This window comes from Neopelma chrysocephalum, unplaced genomic scaffold (assembly GCF_003984885.1).
Source record: "Neopelma chrysocephalum unplaced genomic scaffold, ASM398488v2 Primary Assembly neopelma1_60, whole genome shotgun sequence".
Taxonomy (NCBI): domain Eukaryota; kingdom Metazoa; phylum Chordata; class Aves; order Passeriformes; family Pipridae; genus Neopelma; species Neopelma chrysocephalum.
The window spans coordinates 6,607,431-6,622,295 of NW_020897715.1; the positions used below are offsets into that span (position 1 = coordinate 6,607,431).

The following is a 14,865-nucleotide window of genomic DNA, read 5'->3' on the forward strand; positions in this document are numbered from 1 at the left end:
ATAGAATCTATTCTCCACCTTACAAGTGCATTAGGTATTTTCTCATCAATAAAGCCCCAACGAGGATTTATTAGTGAGAAATAAATTAGACAAGAACATAAAAAGAATGGAAATCCTAGGGAAGAGACTGCTAAACCAATTTTTTAGTAGCCAATTTTAAAACTGCTTGAAGAGCCAACGCAAAATACATCTGAACAGGTGAGACTTTTTGTCTTAACCCATAGTTGGTGTTTTGTTACTAATCCAGGGCTTCTTGCAATATTCCTGGCGATGGGAAACAGATCCAGCTGACAGTAGGCATCACATCGAGTCACCACAAGCATTAGTAAGAAAGTAGTGTACTCTGAAACAGTGTGTGCCTTCCTCCAGCCACCTTAAGCCTTTTGTTCATTTGCTTAGCCTACCTGGGTAAACCAATCTCCAACTGATGCTATCCATCACTCTGGATTTTAAAGCTAATACAAAGGCATTTTATTTGCCCATAGCCATTTCTCTCTTTCCTCTCAATTCATGTCAAAGAAGGAAAGAACTTTGTTAGTTGTGGGATTAAAGTCAGGCTGCTTCAGTTTTTATACTTAAAAAGAGCAGTCACATCAGTAGATGAAGTCTGGTCTTAAAAGAGCCAGTTTAGTCAAAAGACAGAAATATAACTGCTCTATGTTTTATCTACCATACTTGACAAGGAATTCAGCTTTTGCCACAAATAGTGCCTGAAAGTAACTATTCCCGAATTACTAGAGCAATTCAGAAAAGTTAGAGATCTGTGGGCTCTTTTTCTTGTGAGTACAATACACTGTGGTGGCAGCAGAGACCACGCTTAAACAGGTGTCTGTCTCTCCCCTGACCAGCCAGTAGGTAGGTCTGAAGGGCTGAAGCATCTTTTGTGGGTCCACTGCTGCATTGCACATGACCTAATACTGCATACAGCCGTAAATCAGCAGGAAAAAACTTAATTTTCTGGAGTTTACTACAAGCTGAATTGTGTAAACAAATACTGGCCCAAAATATTTTGCTGTTCAAGCACAGAATATCTGAAGTCATACAGAGGACTATAACAAACTTCTTAATGGGACAGGCAAGATGAAGTATTAGGGAGACTGAAACTGCAGGCACACATTCCTAGGGACAGGATCTAATGCAGCCAGACCACCAGGAGCAAGAGTTCAGAGATCCAAGACAATAATAAACAAGTAAAATTGAACATTGGGAAAAGAAAAAAAACCACGCAGTGGAATCTTTTATAACATTTTAAATACTTCATTTGCAATCCTTAACCAATACAGCCAGATCACAATTTTCACACAGATGCAAAAATGAAGTTACTTTCCAGTATTTAGATTGAAGTCACATGGCACTGGAGCGGAACTAGAGGCAAAAGTGGTAGACAAGGATTTAGTCAAGACATCTAATTTACCAAGTTACACTAAGAGCAGTACCTGATATATGGTCCCAGGCATCATAAAAACTCAGAACCTACTAAAGTTTTACTAGAACAGGAACAAATTCAAGTGTGGTACAATAGCAAATATTCAAACTTCTTCCTTTGGCAATCAGTATTAAAAAAGTTATTTCCTGTAAATCTCTGTTGGATTATAATTCTAATTTAACCTAGTGGAAGAGTACATTTCAAGTTGGAATATAATAAATCTGTGTCTAGCCTCAGTCAAATAGAAATGACTTTTTAATACATTTCACATACTCTATGCATTCTATGTGTAGCCCTGCACAGAAATTGAAATTCTGCTCAGCTGTTGAGGAAGCTGGAGTCTACTTGGTTTCCAACTTGGTCCCAAAATTGTGAGGTAAATTCCAATTTACAGTCTTGATTACTAGTCATACAAAGGGTAAAAGAGTCACAGCTTGCCTTGTTGGCTCCCAAATAGAATTCATTTTCTACTGGCAATTGAAGGATTTAGATATAGCATAAAATCAAGTCAAGTAAGATCACAAAACAAGTCTAGAAAAAGTTTCACTGAGGGGTTGTCAGTGCTGATTAAAATGCTTAACGCATCTCTACTTGGGTTTCACATTGTTTGAATAATTATTACTAAGACTTGCAACCTATTTTTTGTGCATTTTCATTCAGTATAATTCAGCTAAAGGTACTAAGCTAATTACCAAGAACAATGCCACACCTTTGACTAAAGGCAGAAACATCAAATCTTTACTTTCTGTCAGAAAGGAACTCTGAGGCTGTTAGAACTTTGAACCATTACTTTTGCCAAGTAGGCTCTTTTACAAGTACAGTTTTTGACTAAGGATGAAATCATAGGCCTCTACTTCTCAAAGCAGACAGTGATACCAGAAGCAGAGTGCTGAACAGTAATATCTAGAAGCTGCCTAAACTTCAAAAGTCATAATTCTTTCAGAAAGCACTCCCCACAATTAGGTCCTTTCACACACTGATTTATTAGCAAAGAGACTCCTACCTAGCAGTTCTTCATTGAGATTATATACTTTGAAAATATTTGTAAGCAGTTACATATCACAACACACACAGACAACAAAAAAATGAATGAACACTGGTAGGTTTTAATGCCACTGAATTTTCTAAGCAATCTACCAAATACGCCAAAAATTTTATTATGTGTTACTCTGCTGAGATATTCAACCACTTCTCTGCCTTTGTTTTTTACTAGTTGTCACAGTTTACTGTAACTTTGACATATCTTTTTAGCACATCGTTAGTACATAACTATCTTTAAACACCTTCAGAACAACGGGCCAAGCAAGTGCTTCTAAGTTTCCACAGAGATTTACGCCACCAATTGCTCAAACCCATCTAAACAGCTCTGGAACACCACTGAAAACTCAGGCCAGCTTGATTAATTTCAAGCCTAATATTTTAACGCCACTGGTAAGATATGTTATGTGTGTAAACTGCAATGAAGCATAAGCTTTGCTGTTGGGAATAAATGCATTTCCAAAAGCCAAACCTAGTCTTCCAATACTCTGGGCATGTACCACAGGCAGACAGAAAACCCCAGGCTACCTCCCACAGTGAAGTGACCTAAGTTGTCAAAACAATTTTGACTGTTTTGCTGCTACCTGTTACTACAGCACTCACACGCAGAGCCTTCAAACAACACAGTGGTTCAGAGAGAACAATTTCAGGTCTGTGGCATCAAAAAAGTTACTACGATACATTTTAATCACTTCTCCATGCAACAGTACAGTTTTCTGTACCTGAATTTGTGTCACTCAGAGATGGAAATAGCAGCGACACTGCCAGAAAGAAGCTAAACTTAAGAACTCTGAAGGTAAAAACCTTGCCTCCACTCTTCAGGAATTATAATACCTTTTCATTGGGCTTTCCTTGAGCTGGACACCCAATACATTAGATAATTCTGTGACTGAACAGCAGTAGCCCTTTATCTTGCTTAGTGTTTCCCTTTTTTTAGTAGTACATTTTCTTAGTTTTCATTTGTATTGTATCCACAAACATTTTGGATACTCCAAACATTAAATCTTATACTTTCTATAATTGGACTACCTTGTAGAATTTAAAGATACTTGAGCAGAAGACAGCTTACATTTATCAAAGCTAGAGATGTGAATTACTACTCTTCCCCTCCTTTCCTACCTCCCTCACCAGTGATTTTGGGTGTTCAGTTCACCTAAGTGCTAGATTTTCACAAAGTACTATATGCTTCCTGTTATGTAAAATAAATATTGAAAGGATTTCAGCAGGCAACACCACAGACATTCAAAAGTGGCACTGTTAGGAAAAAACACATGCTGTGCATATGCAACCACAGAGGAGGAAACATATCACCAAAAAAAGTGGATCCATTTTTCCATACCTTAAGCAATCTCAAATCTAAACAACATACAAAAATTTTATATTTTGAATGTTTTTATTCCAATCAAAATACAAATACAAGCATTTGAAAATGTACAAAAATAAAAAAGGACATCTTCTACATCTTGAAAAAGCAGATCAAATCTACTTCTATATGTACAATTCTTTCTGTGGGAAGTCCTAATCAGCAGATTTTTTTCTGTTCTCTTCTGAGCATTCTATGCCAAATCCCCTCCCCCAAAATCCAGCCACACTGAAGACTACAAGCAACAATTAAAAAAGCTAACACACTGTTAATGTCCCTGAACAGATTACAGAGAAACCATTTCTCACAGGTAATAAACCTGTAGGTGATAATATATTTTGCTAATGACTTTAGGGCAAATTACATCCTGATGGGTGGTTTGCAATTCAAGCTTTCTGCAGTTTGTTGATATATAACTTGGGTATACATGTAGTTGGACTACATTTTTAAGTTATTTTTACAAATCCAAAAAAACAATTATAGCTTTGTTGATAGCATTCTTTCTTCCTCCCTCCTTCCCCCAAAGTTTTAACTCTTCACACAAAAATGTATCTGCAAATAAGAATAAGAAACCATAGAAAAGGTCTGAACCCAAAATAATCGTTTCTTACATCATCTGCCAAAATAATAGGGACTGAAATGATCACCTGCTCTATACCACCTTGTACTAATGAATGCAGAGAAAGCATTGTCACAACAATAGTTTTGAACCACTCTATAAAGTATATCCTCATATTTTTGGTATGAAGTTTTCCTCAGTAATATTGATCAAATTATCTCAAGAGGTACAGTTCATTCACGGAATCGTTTGTCGTTCCACGTGTTTTAATGTTTGGCCAAGACACTGTGTTCTTTTCATGTTTTGAGAGCCGAGGTTTTTTGGAGCTGCAGTAACATAAGGATAAGGTGAGGCAACGCTCATGGAAAGAGGTAGCTGCTTAAACTGACATTGTGGGAATACATATTTTTGGGGGACATAAGCCCTACTTTAGGCCTCAAATACAGCAGGTAGCTTTAAAGTTTAAAATAGCTGCTCAGTTTACATGAATGTGCTTCCTGAAAGAAAAGCAAGGTGACAATGGTTCAAAGATAGCTCCCAAGAAACAGGTTCTCTCCAACTTTTTTCCTTGCCATTCCTTCAGTTGTCAACTTCAACCACATCATATAACAGAAAGCTGTTTAGCAAGAGAACAGCTAATATCTGCTTCTACAGCATCCAGAACACAGGCACCTAAGCCATAATCTTCTAGCTGCTACCTGTAACAAGCTAGAAACATTTAATTTACCTCGCCCTATCGTGGATAGGTATCTCATTAACTTCTACTACCATGGAGACAAATGCAGGTTGAATACAGGTTTAGAAAGGACCTCCTGCCTGCAGCACACTTCACTATACTTCTACAGCTTTGACTCTTGCCTCTAAGAAATCCAAACATCTGCAGAGAAACACACTAACACCACAGAAGTCATGTTCAATGTGACATACCCATTCTTCTCAACATTTTGTCTTCAGGTCATCTAATGAAAATCATTATTCTGTACTTATGTGTACATGTACTTAGACAATACACGAGCCATTTAATCTTCTCCAGCACATTTTAGACCCCAACCTATTTTCTGCTGTCTTAAAATATTTCAAGATTGTCCTGTGAGCTCATTTCAGCACTAATACATTATATACATTTTTTTTACTTCCTAAATATTTATGTTTTAGTCCGCAGGAAAACTTATTTTTCTGGAAAGATCCTGAGCACATTTTTTTAACCATTACCCCACACTCACAAGATTTCATGTGGGATAATGTTAGCATTGGTAACATCAGGACATTCTCCAGTTACTTCACACTACTGGTTAAGGTTAGAGGGCAGTGCTGAAAAGTACTTGAAGTTGACTGAAGTTTTCTTGCTAAGACATAAGAACACATCCCAGGCAGTTTTATTGCAAACTTGAGAAGAAAGCAAGGAATGTATTTATTACCAAGCAAGATAAACTCTTTAAAATAGGAGTCATATTTGGAAAAATGGCTAAATAGCAACTGATAGGTATGATGTAGCTTCACATAAGACACTTACAGAAAGTTCTATCTGTCTAGTCATCTACTTCCTCCAACCAAGTTTCATATAGACCTAACTGTAAAACCAAAACCAGCATGCACACCAACAGGCAGAAGCAATAGAAAATAAAAAGTTTTTGATGTAAGGCAATTGCTTCACTTTTAACGGTGGAAAGACACACAGCATACTTTATGAAACAGCCAGTCAGTATCTGAGAGGTAGTCTAGTTGTTCATTTGACTGGGAGAGGTAGATCTAGTTGAGAAATCAATAGTTAAGGCCAGTCAAAATGATTCCCAAGTTTTCCAAAATGTGAAAAAATGACTCTCAGCCCGAGACTATTAATGTCACAAGGGATTCAGCTGTCTTGCTCATATTAGTCACTTTTACATAGGTCAAATTATTGTAAAATATCCATCCAGGGAGAGAATGCTCCAAAAAATAGCCAGGGAAAAAGCTTAGCTACATTTTGGCATGTGTCAACCAATTAATCTAGTTTACGCATCTTACAACTAAAGCTAAAAGGCTCTCCTCTTTTGGCAGGTTGATATAACTACAAAACCAAATACGTGCCCAAGACTAGAAGCAAGTTAGGTCTCAAATTCCTTGCAGTTTATCTATATGAAATTCTCCATGCAATTTCTTCCCACAGGAAAAAACACCAATTATTTTAGAGATGAAAGCCAACGAGACATATGGGTCATCAAGTCAACAGGTAATAAAACCCCTGTTAAAGACATCTGGGTACAGAATCATACATAATGCTCCCTTGGATTGATGTAGACTCTTCCAGGTCCTGAGTTTTGTGGGTATCTGCTGCTCCAGTTTTTGTAGTAAGTTTGCTGATAAACAGGATACATAGGCTGAAGACCTTCTGGTTCCTCTGGCTCTTCAGCCTCGTAAGTAAGTTGCCTTCCATTCACAGCTTTCTAAACACACACAAGAATCAATGAGTTTCATACTTCATGTATAGAACCTGCAATTCCTTTTCTTGTTAAAACTTTAAGCAAAATAAAAGATGCATGATCTCCAAAACAGTCCTATGAATAAAGAAACATGAACTTAAAAATTCTAATCACTAACAGACATGAAAGAAGCATTAGTAACTACTCGGAGTTAAGCTCAGCCTTTTGTTTCAAGGGAAGTTAGAATTTAAAGCTCAATGAATCTAATGAGCAAATCATCAATTATGAAAATGACTGTCAGGAACTCCTGTGCTTTGTTATGTTACTCAACAAAAAAATCAAAGCTGCAGTGTTTAAGTATTTAAATTAGTCAGTGAAACTACTATAGGATATTAAAATGGTATAGTCACTTTTCACTTCATGGATAGCAAACCCACACCTCCAACAGTTATTGACCAGGATGGACAAATGTTTTTTTGTTAATGAAAAACATCTTTATAAGCTTATTTTAAGGAACAAAATGAAATCAAAGCTTCATTTAGAAATTCAAGACATTTTATTATTTACCATGTGCTGCAAGTTTCCAGCATCTTTCTCTCTGTACTGGCTTTGCAAAGCAAGATGTTCTTTCTGAAAGAAGAAAAGTTACAGTGGAAACAAGTCAAGATTCAACACTGCAGAACAGGTTTGGTTTATACAAAAATACTAGTCATCACAAAATACACTCTGCCTTGGGAAGTGTCTTAACTGACAACCATTTAGAATCCTTTTTATAAACCAGTGGCTGGTGGAAAAGAAGATCAGGGTCAGTCAGGGTCGCCTGTTCCACCTGTGTCCCCTCTCCCAACTTCTTGTCCCCCTCCCAACCTCCTGTGCACACCCCCAGTCCACTCACTGGTAGAGCAGCACAAGAAGCAGAAAAGGCCCTGATGATTTGTGAGCACTGCTCAGCAACAACAAACATCCCCGACTTACCGACACCGTTATTTGCACAAATCCAAAACACAGCCCCAAACCAGCTACCGCAAAGAAAATCAACTCCTCCCCAGCCAAACCATCCACTGTAGGAGATGAGGTTCAAGACCACGTAAGGAATCTGAAGGTCCACAAGTTCATTGGACCCGATGAGATACATCTGCAGGTTCTGAGGATACTGGTGCAGGAAGTGACTAAACCATTATCCATGACATTGGAGAAGTCATGGCAGTCCAGTGAAGTTCCACTGACTTGGAAAGAGGAAATAAACCCTCCATTTTTAAAAAGGGAAACAAAGATGACCTGGAGAACTTCGGGCCAGTTAGCCACACTTCAGTGCCCAGCAAGATAAAGGAGCAGATTCTCCTGGAAACTACGCTAAGGCATATGGAAAATAAGGAGGTGATTGGCAACAGCCAACGTGGCTTCACGAAGGGCACATTGTGCCTGACAAATTTGGTGGCTGTCTATGACAGAGTTATAGTGTTGGTGGATGAAGGAAGAGTAACTGAAGTCATCTACCTGGACACGTGCAAAGCATTTGACGCCGTCTTGCATGACATCCCTGTCTCTAAACTGGAGAGCCATGGATGTGATGGATGGACCACGTGGTGGATAAAAAATTGGCTGGATGGTCACACTCAAAGAGTTGTGGTCAAGGGCTCAATGTCCGAGTGGGAACCAGTGATAAGTGTCGTTCCTCAGCGCTTGGCATCAGGTCTGGCGCAGTTTAACATCTTTGTTGGCAACATGGACACTGGGATTGAGTGCAGCCTCACCAAGTTTGCAGATGGCATCAAGCTGTGTGGTGTGGTTGACATACTGGCGGAAAGAGATGCCATCCAGAGGGACCTTGGCAGGCTTGAGAGGTGGGACTTTGCAAACCTCATAAAGTTCAACAAGGCCAAGGTCCTGCAACTGAGCCAGAGCAGTCCCAAGCACAAATACGGGCTGGGTGGAGAATGGATTGAGAGCAGCTCTGAGGAATGTTGGTGGATGAGAAGTTACTTAATGCAGATGACTCAAAATCTCCCTTCTTTCCTTTTTTTTCTTTCACCATTATGAAGGAGCAACTTTATGAGTGAAATGGCTTATTTCCAAATATCCAGATAATCACCAACTGTCTGAGTAATTGGCCAATCTTAATCACACCAAGAAATGTTAACTGAGAATTATGATTTAGGATACATTTTATACTATGGTATCATCACTCCTAATTAAGTTCTTCCCCTTATGCCACATTTAGTAAAGGGGCACAACAGGATCAAGTGACAACTTTTGTACAATTTTATAATTTTTGTTTTGTAATTCCTTCTTTTCCCAACAATCTCACAGTGGTAGCAAAAACACAAAGTAGCTAAGTTGCTGGTCTCACCGCAGAACCCCCATGCAACAAGTATTCATACAGGTAGGTAACATTTGCAGGGGTTCTTACCTGAAAAAATTATTTTGAAAAGAACCCAATCTCAGTAATGTTTCTCCTTCTTTTCTCCTCCTTTCCCTTAGCCTTTTACTTTTCCACGTTTGTTTAGTTCAAGTGTTGAAGTAGCTTTGAGTAATTTACCTTTAATATGACCCCCAAATGAACTGTAAAATTACTTTTAAAATCATCTAATATTTTCTACCTTCTCCACTTCTCCAAAAGTTATTTTTCACCATCTTCACAGGTTTATTATTCCAAATTTTGTTTGTCAAACTTCTTGTCTTGTAATTCCATTTCAAAGTGTCCCCTCCTGCCCTTAAAGTCACACTGCTTTTGCTTTTTACGTCTTGAAACGCAATCTGCAGACCAATTCTGAGAATATGTGATTTACCACTTAACAGGATTAGTAAATCCTCTTACTGGTCTTTCATATCTGAACTAGGAGCATGAATTCACCACACAAGAAGGCAAAACACACATGGGGAACAAGAACCCCCCCTCTTCACCAAAGGCTAATGTTCTGTGAGAAAAAAAAAAAATCTTCCTGCTCGAGACATTCTACCAGCAGTGGACTTAGACATGATTAAGACAAACACTGGAAAGCAGAAGAGCACATTCCAGTTAGTTCATTTATTCAATTAAAACTACAGACAAAGGAAATCATCTCACACAGCATGAAAAGACAACACCTTTGCTAGAGAATAAAGTTACACATTTTACAGCCATGGAGCAAGTGATAAAACCAAAATCATCAGGTTCTGTCAAACAAAACTGGTGTTGAGCTACACTCTTTCTATGTAGGGGGAGATAGTGTATCTGGGGTTCTGTGCTGATATTTAACATTAGTTTGCATTGCCTTACCTTCACATTTTGCAGAGTTTCATAAAAACACTGTTTTACTCTAAGCATGCTCCTTCTCAAACAGTCCTTCAAACCCCTAAATCAATTATCTCACCAACAATTCCATCTTGTTTTTCTCATCCTTTCCAATTTAGAAATCCCATTACAAAAGTATCCACGAAAAAAAAGCTTGTGCCTAATTCTAACCGCTATCTGGGCAATGCTTTTTGGGCTTTCTCCCTACTGTAAGACCCTTTATCAATATTGATGATTTTATCTATGCACATTTGTGCTTCCTTTCATTCAATCTTGTTTGGCTAAACAGTTCTTCAGTTTATGGCAAATTATAATGATAATGTTTCCTTTTTCATCAAGGAAGAGGTATTTTCATCTGCATGAAGAGCATTAGGAAAAGAACTAGAAGAGTGAAAGGGAACCACAATCTATAAATGAATCAATATTACGCTAGGTTTAAAAGTACTGCGGATGATGTTTTCCAATTTGATTCAGAAATATTGTCATTTGGTAAATGGTGTTACATGCTTTTAACTGTGCTAAGACAATTTCACCATTTTCTTTCCTGTTTTGAATAGGAACACAAATACTACTGTTAAAGACCTTTAGCACTTGACCTGTTTGCGTGGTTAAATAAGTGAGGCATTCTTCCAAGCTGCAAGTCTAAAGTCAGTCTTCTCATGGCCAGAACTACCTACTGGGCTGTACTTCCCTTCATCCACTCTTATTTTCTGTTGCTACAGAAGAGCCCTGTTAAATTCTGAATCCTTCAAGAACTCTGAATGTTGCATTGCATTATGCAAAACAATGTTTTTTTCCTCTTTCCTTCAGAAGCACCTGTCAAGCTAGTAATAGCTTCAGTTCTTTCCCATTGTCAAAGACTACCCACCTCAGTCACGTTTCAAGGCAAGCAAAGAAATTTTGCTTCTTAGCAATATATCCTTTGAAACACTGAATCTAATGACTCCAAGGACTGCCTGAATTAGTACACCCTCTCCCACTGCTTTTTTAAATATTACGCAACAGAAAAAAATTCTCTTTAAGCCACTGGAATTCTTCCATTGCTCAACTTCTTGATTTGCCTCAAAAATTCAGTTGCCAAGCAGAGATTCCTCTCTCACTAAGGATGTAACCTTCAGGCTGCTCACTACTCTTTCACATTACATGCAATAAACGGTTCTGAGTAACAGAGTGGCATTTCCATGACAATGATTATTAAAAGAACACCTAGACAAAAGCAGTAGCTTTGTTGCTAAAAAAGGTGATAAAAGATGAATCAACAGTCTTCACAGTAAATTAAACTATAATGCCATTTTTTCCTTGCTCCACTTAATATTCCTGTGTTTTGGACTTTTGCCTCACTCTTTTACAGCCTCAGTGAACCAGTTCTTCTCAGTTCTGAAGTGATTCACATGAATATATGAATTGGTATTTGCAAATACCAGTACAGAGAAACTATGAGTACTCAGTTTCACAGTATTTTGCACCTTTGTGCAGCCTATTTTATTTCTACTCAGACTGAACTGATCATCTATTGCTGCTGACAATGCAGTGACACTCTCCCTACAGATGTTTTCAGTGTAACCAGAAGCTTACACCTGAACTCCCCAGTGAAAGGCTCACCAGAATGCTTCTCATTCATGGTAGATCATAGAATCATAGAATCAGCTGGGTTGGAAGGGACCTCTGAGATCATCAAGTCCAACCCTTGGTCCACTACCGCTGTGGTTACTAGACCACAACACTAAGTGCCACAGCCAGTCTCATCTTAAAAACCTCCAGGGACAGAGAATCCACCACTTCCGTGGGCAGCCCATTCCAATGCCTGATTACCCTTTCTGTAAAGAATTTATTCCTAATATCTAACCTAAACCTCCCCTGGTACAGCTTAAGACCATGCCCTCGTCTTGCTGATAGTTGCCTGGGAGAAGAGACCAACCCCCACCTGGCTACAACCTCATTTCAGGGAGTTGTAGAGAGTGATGAGGTCTCCCCTGAGCCTCCTCTTCTCCAGGCTGAACAGCCCCAGCTCCCTCAGCCTCTCCTCATAGGACTTGTGCTCAAGTCCCTTCACCAGCCTTGTTGCTCTTCTCTGGACCTGCTCCAGCACCTCAATATCCTTCCTGAACTGAGGGGCCCAGAACTGGACACAGCACTCCAGGAGTGACCTCACCAGCGCTGAGTACAGGGGAAGAATCTCTTCCCTGGACCTGTTGGCCACACTGTTCCTGATCCAGGCCAGGATGCCATTGCCCTTCTTGGCACACAGTTTCAACAGCATTTGGAACGTGAGTTATGTGGTTAGTACACACATTCAATCACACAGGACAAGATGGGCTGCTAATTTGTTTCTTGTACCTCTTTACAGCTATCCAAGTGTTGGCTTGGTACACTTAAACAAGGCAACCAATCACTTCTTAGCTAAAGCCAAGCTAATTTCTGTTAGATAAAACAGAAGCTTTTGCTTCAAGCTAATAGAGTACATGTGATCATAGGTAGTATCAGCTGGGAAGACCCAGCCTTCAGCTCCAGTTCTTTTCAGTTTTGGAGTTCCACAGAGAGAGAAAGACAGTTACACTAACAATGTTATGCCAACATCCATTATTTTTAAATAAAGCATAGTTAACATATAGCCTGAAGAACTAGATCCTTCTTCTTCCTCTCCCAAAACAACTTAAAACTGTATTTATCCAGCTTGAGGAAAATGAATATTCAATTCAGTCTGTTTAGGATTTTTTCTCTATTTACAAAATACAGTTACATAAAACATTTTACTATTTCTTAGTTCTTAAGTATTCACTTACAGAAGCTACAGTAAGCACAACCAAGAAAGAATTCAAAGGCTGTGGATTTCCGAAGAGGAAAACAATAAAGTACACACCTTATGAGTAGCTCTGTAAAGGAAAAATAATTGCATTTTGTTGTCATTTTCCCATCTAGCAGCACTACTGATGCACAAATAACACAACAGTCCATATCTTTTCATTCTATAAGACAATCTTTTACAAATACTTAAAGCACAGGATTGCATTAGCAGAGGCATGATTCATCAAAAATTGCATTTGTTGCATACTGTAGTGACAGAAGAAATAGCTACTACATAGTTAGCACAAGATGCCCAACCTGAGCACAGAAAAGCACTGGTTCTCTTGTGTCATCGTAGGTGTTGTACCACCTTCAAAGCAAGTTGACAAAAACCTACTAGACTTTATGGCAACAAAATGTTTTCTACCTTCATAATGTTATAATCATTGGACTGCTACTAAAAGTAGCAATGGACCTTAGAAGAGTTTCTTGCTTCACTCAGCAATAATATACACAAGTATTACTCACTGTAATATTTGCAACACACAGTATTGATTTCATGCATTCCTTTCATGAGAAAGAGGAAATCTTTTATCAGCAACTGATATTTGTGAGCTTAAGTAACCATCAATCACACAAAGAAAATCTGCAGGAATATTTTCAACATTAAGAATGCCATCAAAATCCCTCTTGAAGGTAAGGGATGATTTTTTTCCTTCTATCAAGAAAGACTTCTATGGGTCCTTAAAACTGCGAAGCTACACCAGAGTATTGGAAAAGTGATATTTGTTATAAACAAATGATTGTCTGAACTACCTCAGTCTTATAATTCAGCACAACAGTGGTTGGAATTACATTATTTATACAATGTACTGAGGATGGAACAAAAATCCCACTAAAAACAATTCCAATTAATTTCTTACAAGTACTAATATGTGATGGAAGTTTTCTTCAGTGTAAGCAGAAATCTAAAAAATCAGACTGACTGATTTTTATATATATATATATCTATACAAAAAAGACACTTTAGAGATTGTGGTCAGGATTCACGAGTTTTCATGAATAGACTGATTTATTTTATGAAATATAATAATCAATGATGTTAGCTGAAGCCATCTCCCATGAACAGATCTCTTCTATGCTGCCTAGTGCAAGAAATGCCTTCCAAATTTACCTGGAGCTTCACAGTCCAATCCAGTTCAAAGCCATGCTGGAACAAAGGGCAGTCCTATCCCTCCTTGTCCCTCACTTAGTTTAACTGTCTCCTATGTTAGAATTAGCTTTCCAGTGTATCACCTCTGTGATCCTGTTTGATCAGACTACACCCACACAAACACCAGATGTTGGTAAGGAACTTTTTTGCCTATTGCTGTCTTGCTTGGACAGCGTTACTTTAGATGACATGAAATTATCCCTGAAAGCACATTAAAAATTCAAGTACTTGTCTCAGATTTAGTACAGGATCTTTTGCTGCTGATAAATGCAAGAAAAAAAAAAGGATAAAATTAGAATTTACATAATTGCAAGGATTTCAAAGTGATTTAGTGATCTTCACTGGGAATCAAACCCATACTTTGGTAAATTAGCTATGCCAAAGCCCAAATTCCAATATAACCCTACCACTCAGACCTTAACAGCTTGAAAGAATGTCAGTTGTTACAAGCAAGGAAGGTGAAGTCACTTTTTAAGTTTACCAAGTATATACCCCCACCATGAAGACTGTTTTATATTCTATGTATATTCTCTTAATCACCACGGAATTTCAACTATAGATTTTTCTACTTCAAAAGGAGATGTGTCTGTCAAATGTTGTTAGGGATACAAAAATGATCTGTCTACCTGCTTCCTGACCTTTAAGGATGACTTTGACACCAAGAGTAACATTCAGCTATCATATATGTGAGAAACAGCTTGGCTGCAAAACAACTAAAAGGATCCATACATCACCCAGAAAGCAGATTCAGACTAAATTAAACATAAAAAAACAAAGTTAACACTTTCCCTACCTCAATTTAAGATGTA

At 38.2% G+C, this 14,865-nt stretch overlaps 1 protein-coding gene across 6 annotated transcripts in view; it reads right to left on the bottom strand.

Annotated features, from left to right (window-relative positions):
• NECTIN3 (nectin cell adhesion molecule 3) overlaps positions 1-14,865 on the bottom strand; it is an 88,221-nt gene that overhangs the window by 25,036 nt on the left and 48,320 nt on the right. Inside the window, exons 9-11 of one of the 6 annotated variants that reach the window (XM_027680963.1) lie at positions 7,353-7,415; positions 6,639-6,809; positions 3,839-5,772 (exon numbers count right to left, since the gene is read on the bottom strand). The exons of 1 other annotated variant lie outside the window; for it this stretch is intronic. In XM_027680963.1, the coding sequence (XP_027536764.1) occupies positions 5,662-5,772; positions 6,639-6,809; positions 7,353-7,415 (345 nt within the window). In that variant the 3' untranslated portion in view covers positions 3,839-5,661. Of the gene's footprint in view, positions 1-3,838; positions 6,810-7,352; positions 7,416-13,804; positions 13,829-14,865 lie in introns of those variants that run through there. 4 more of the 6 variants (XM_027680965.1, XM_027680966.1, XM_027680972.1 and 1 more) reach the window with 4 other exon arrangements.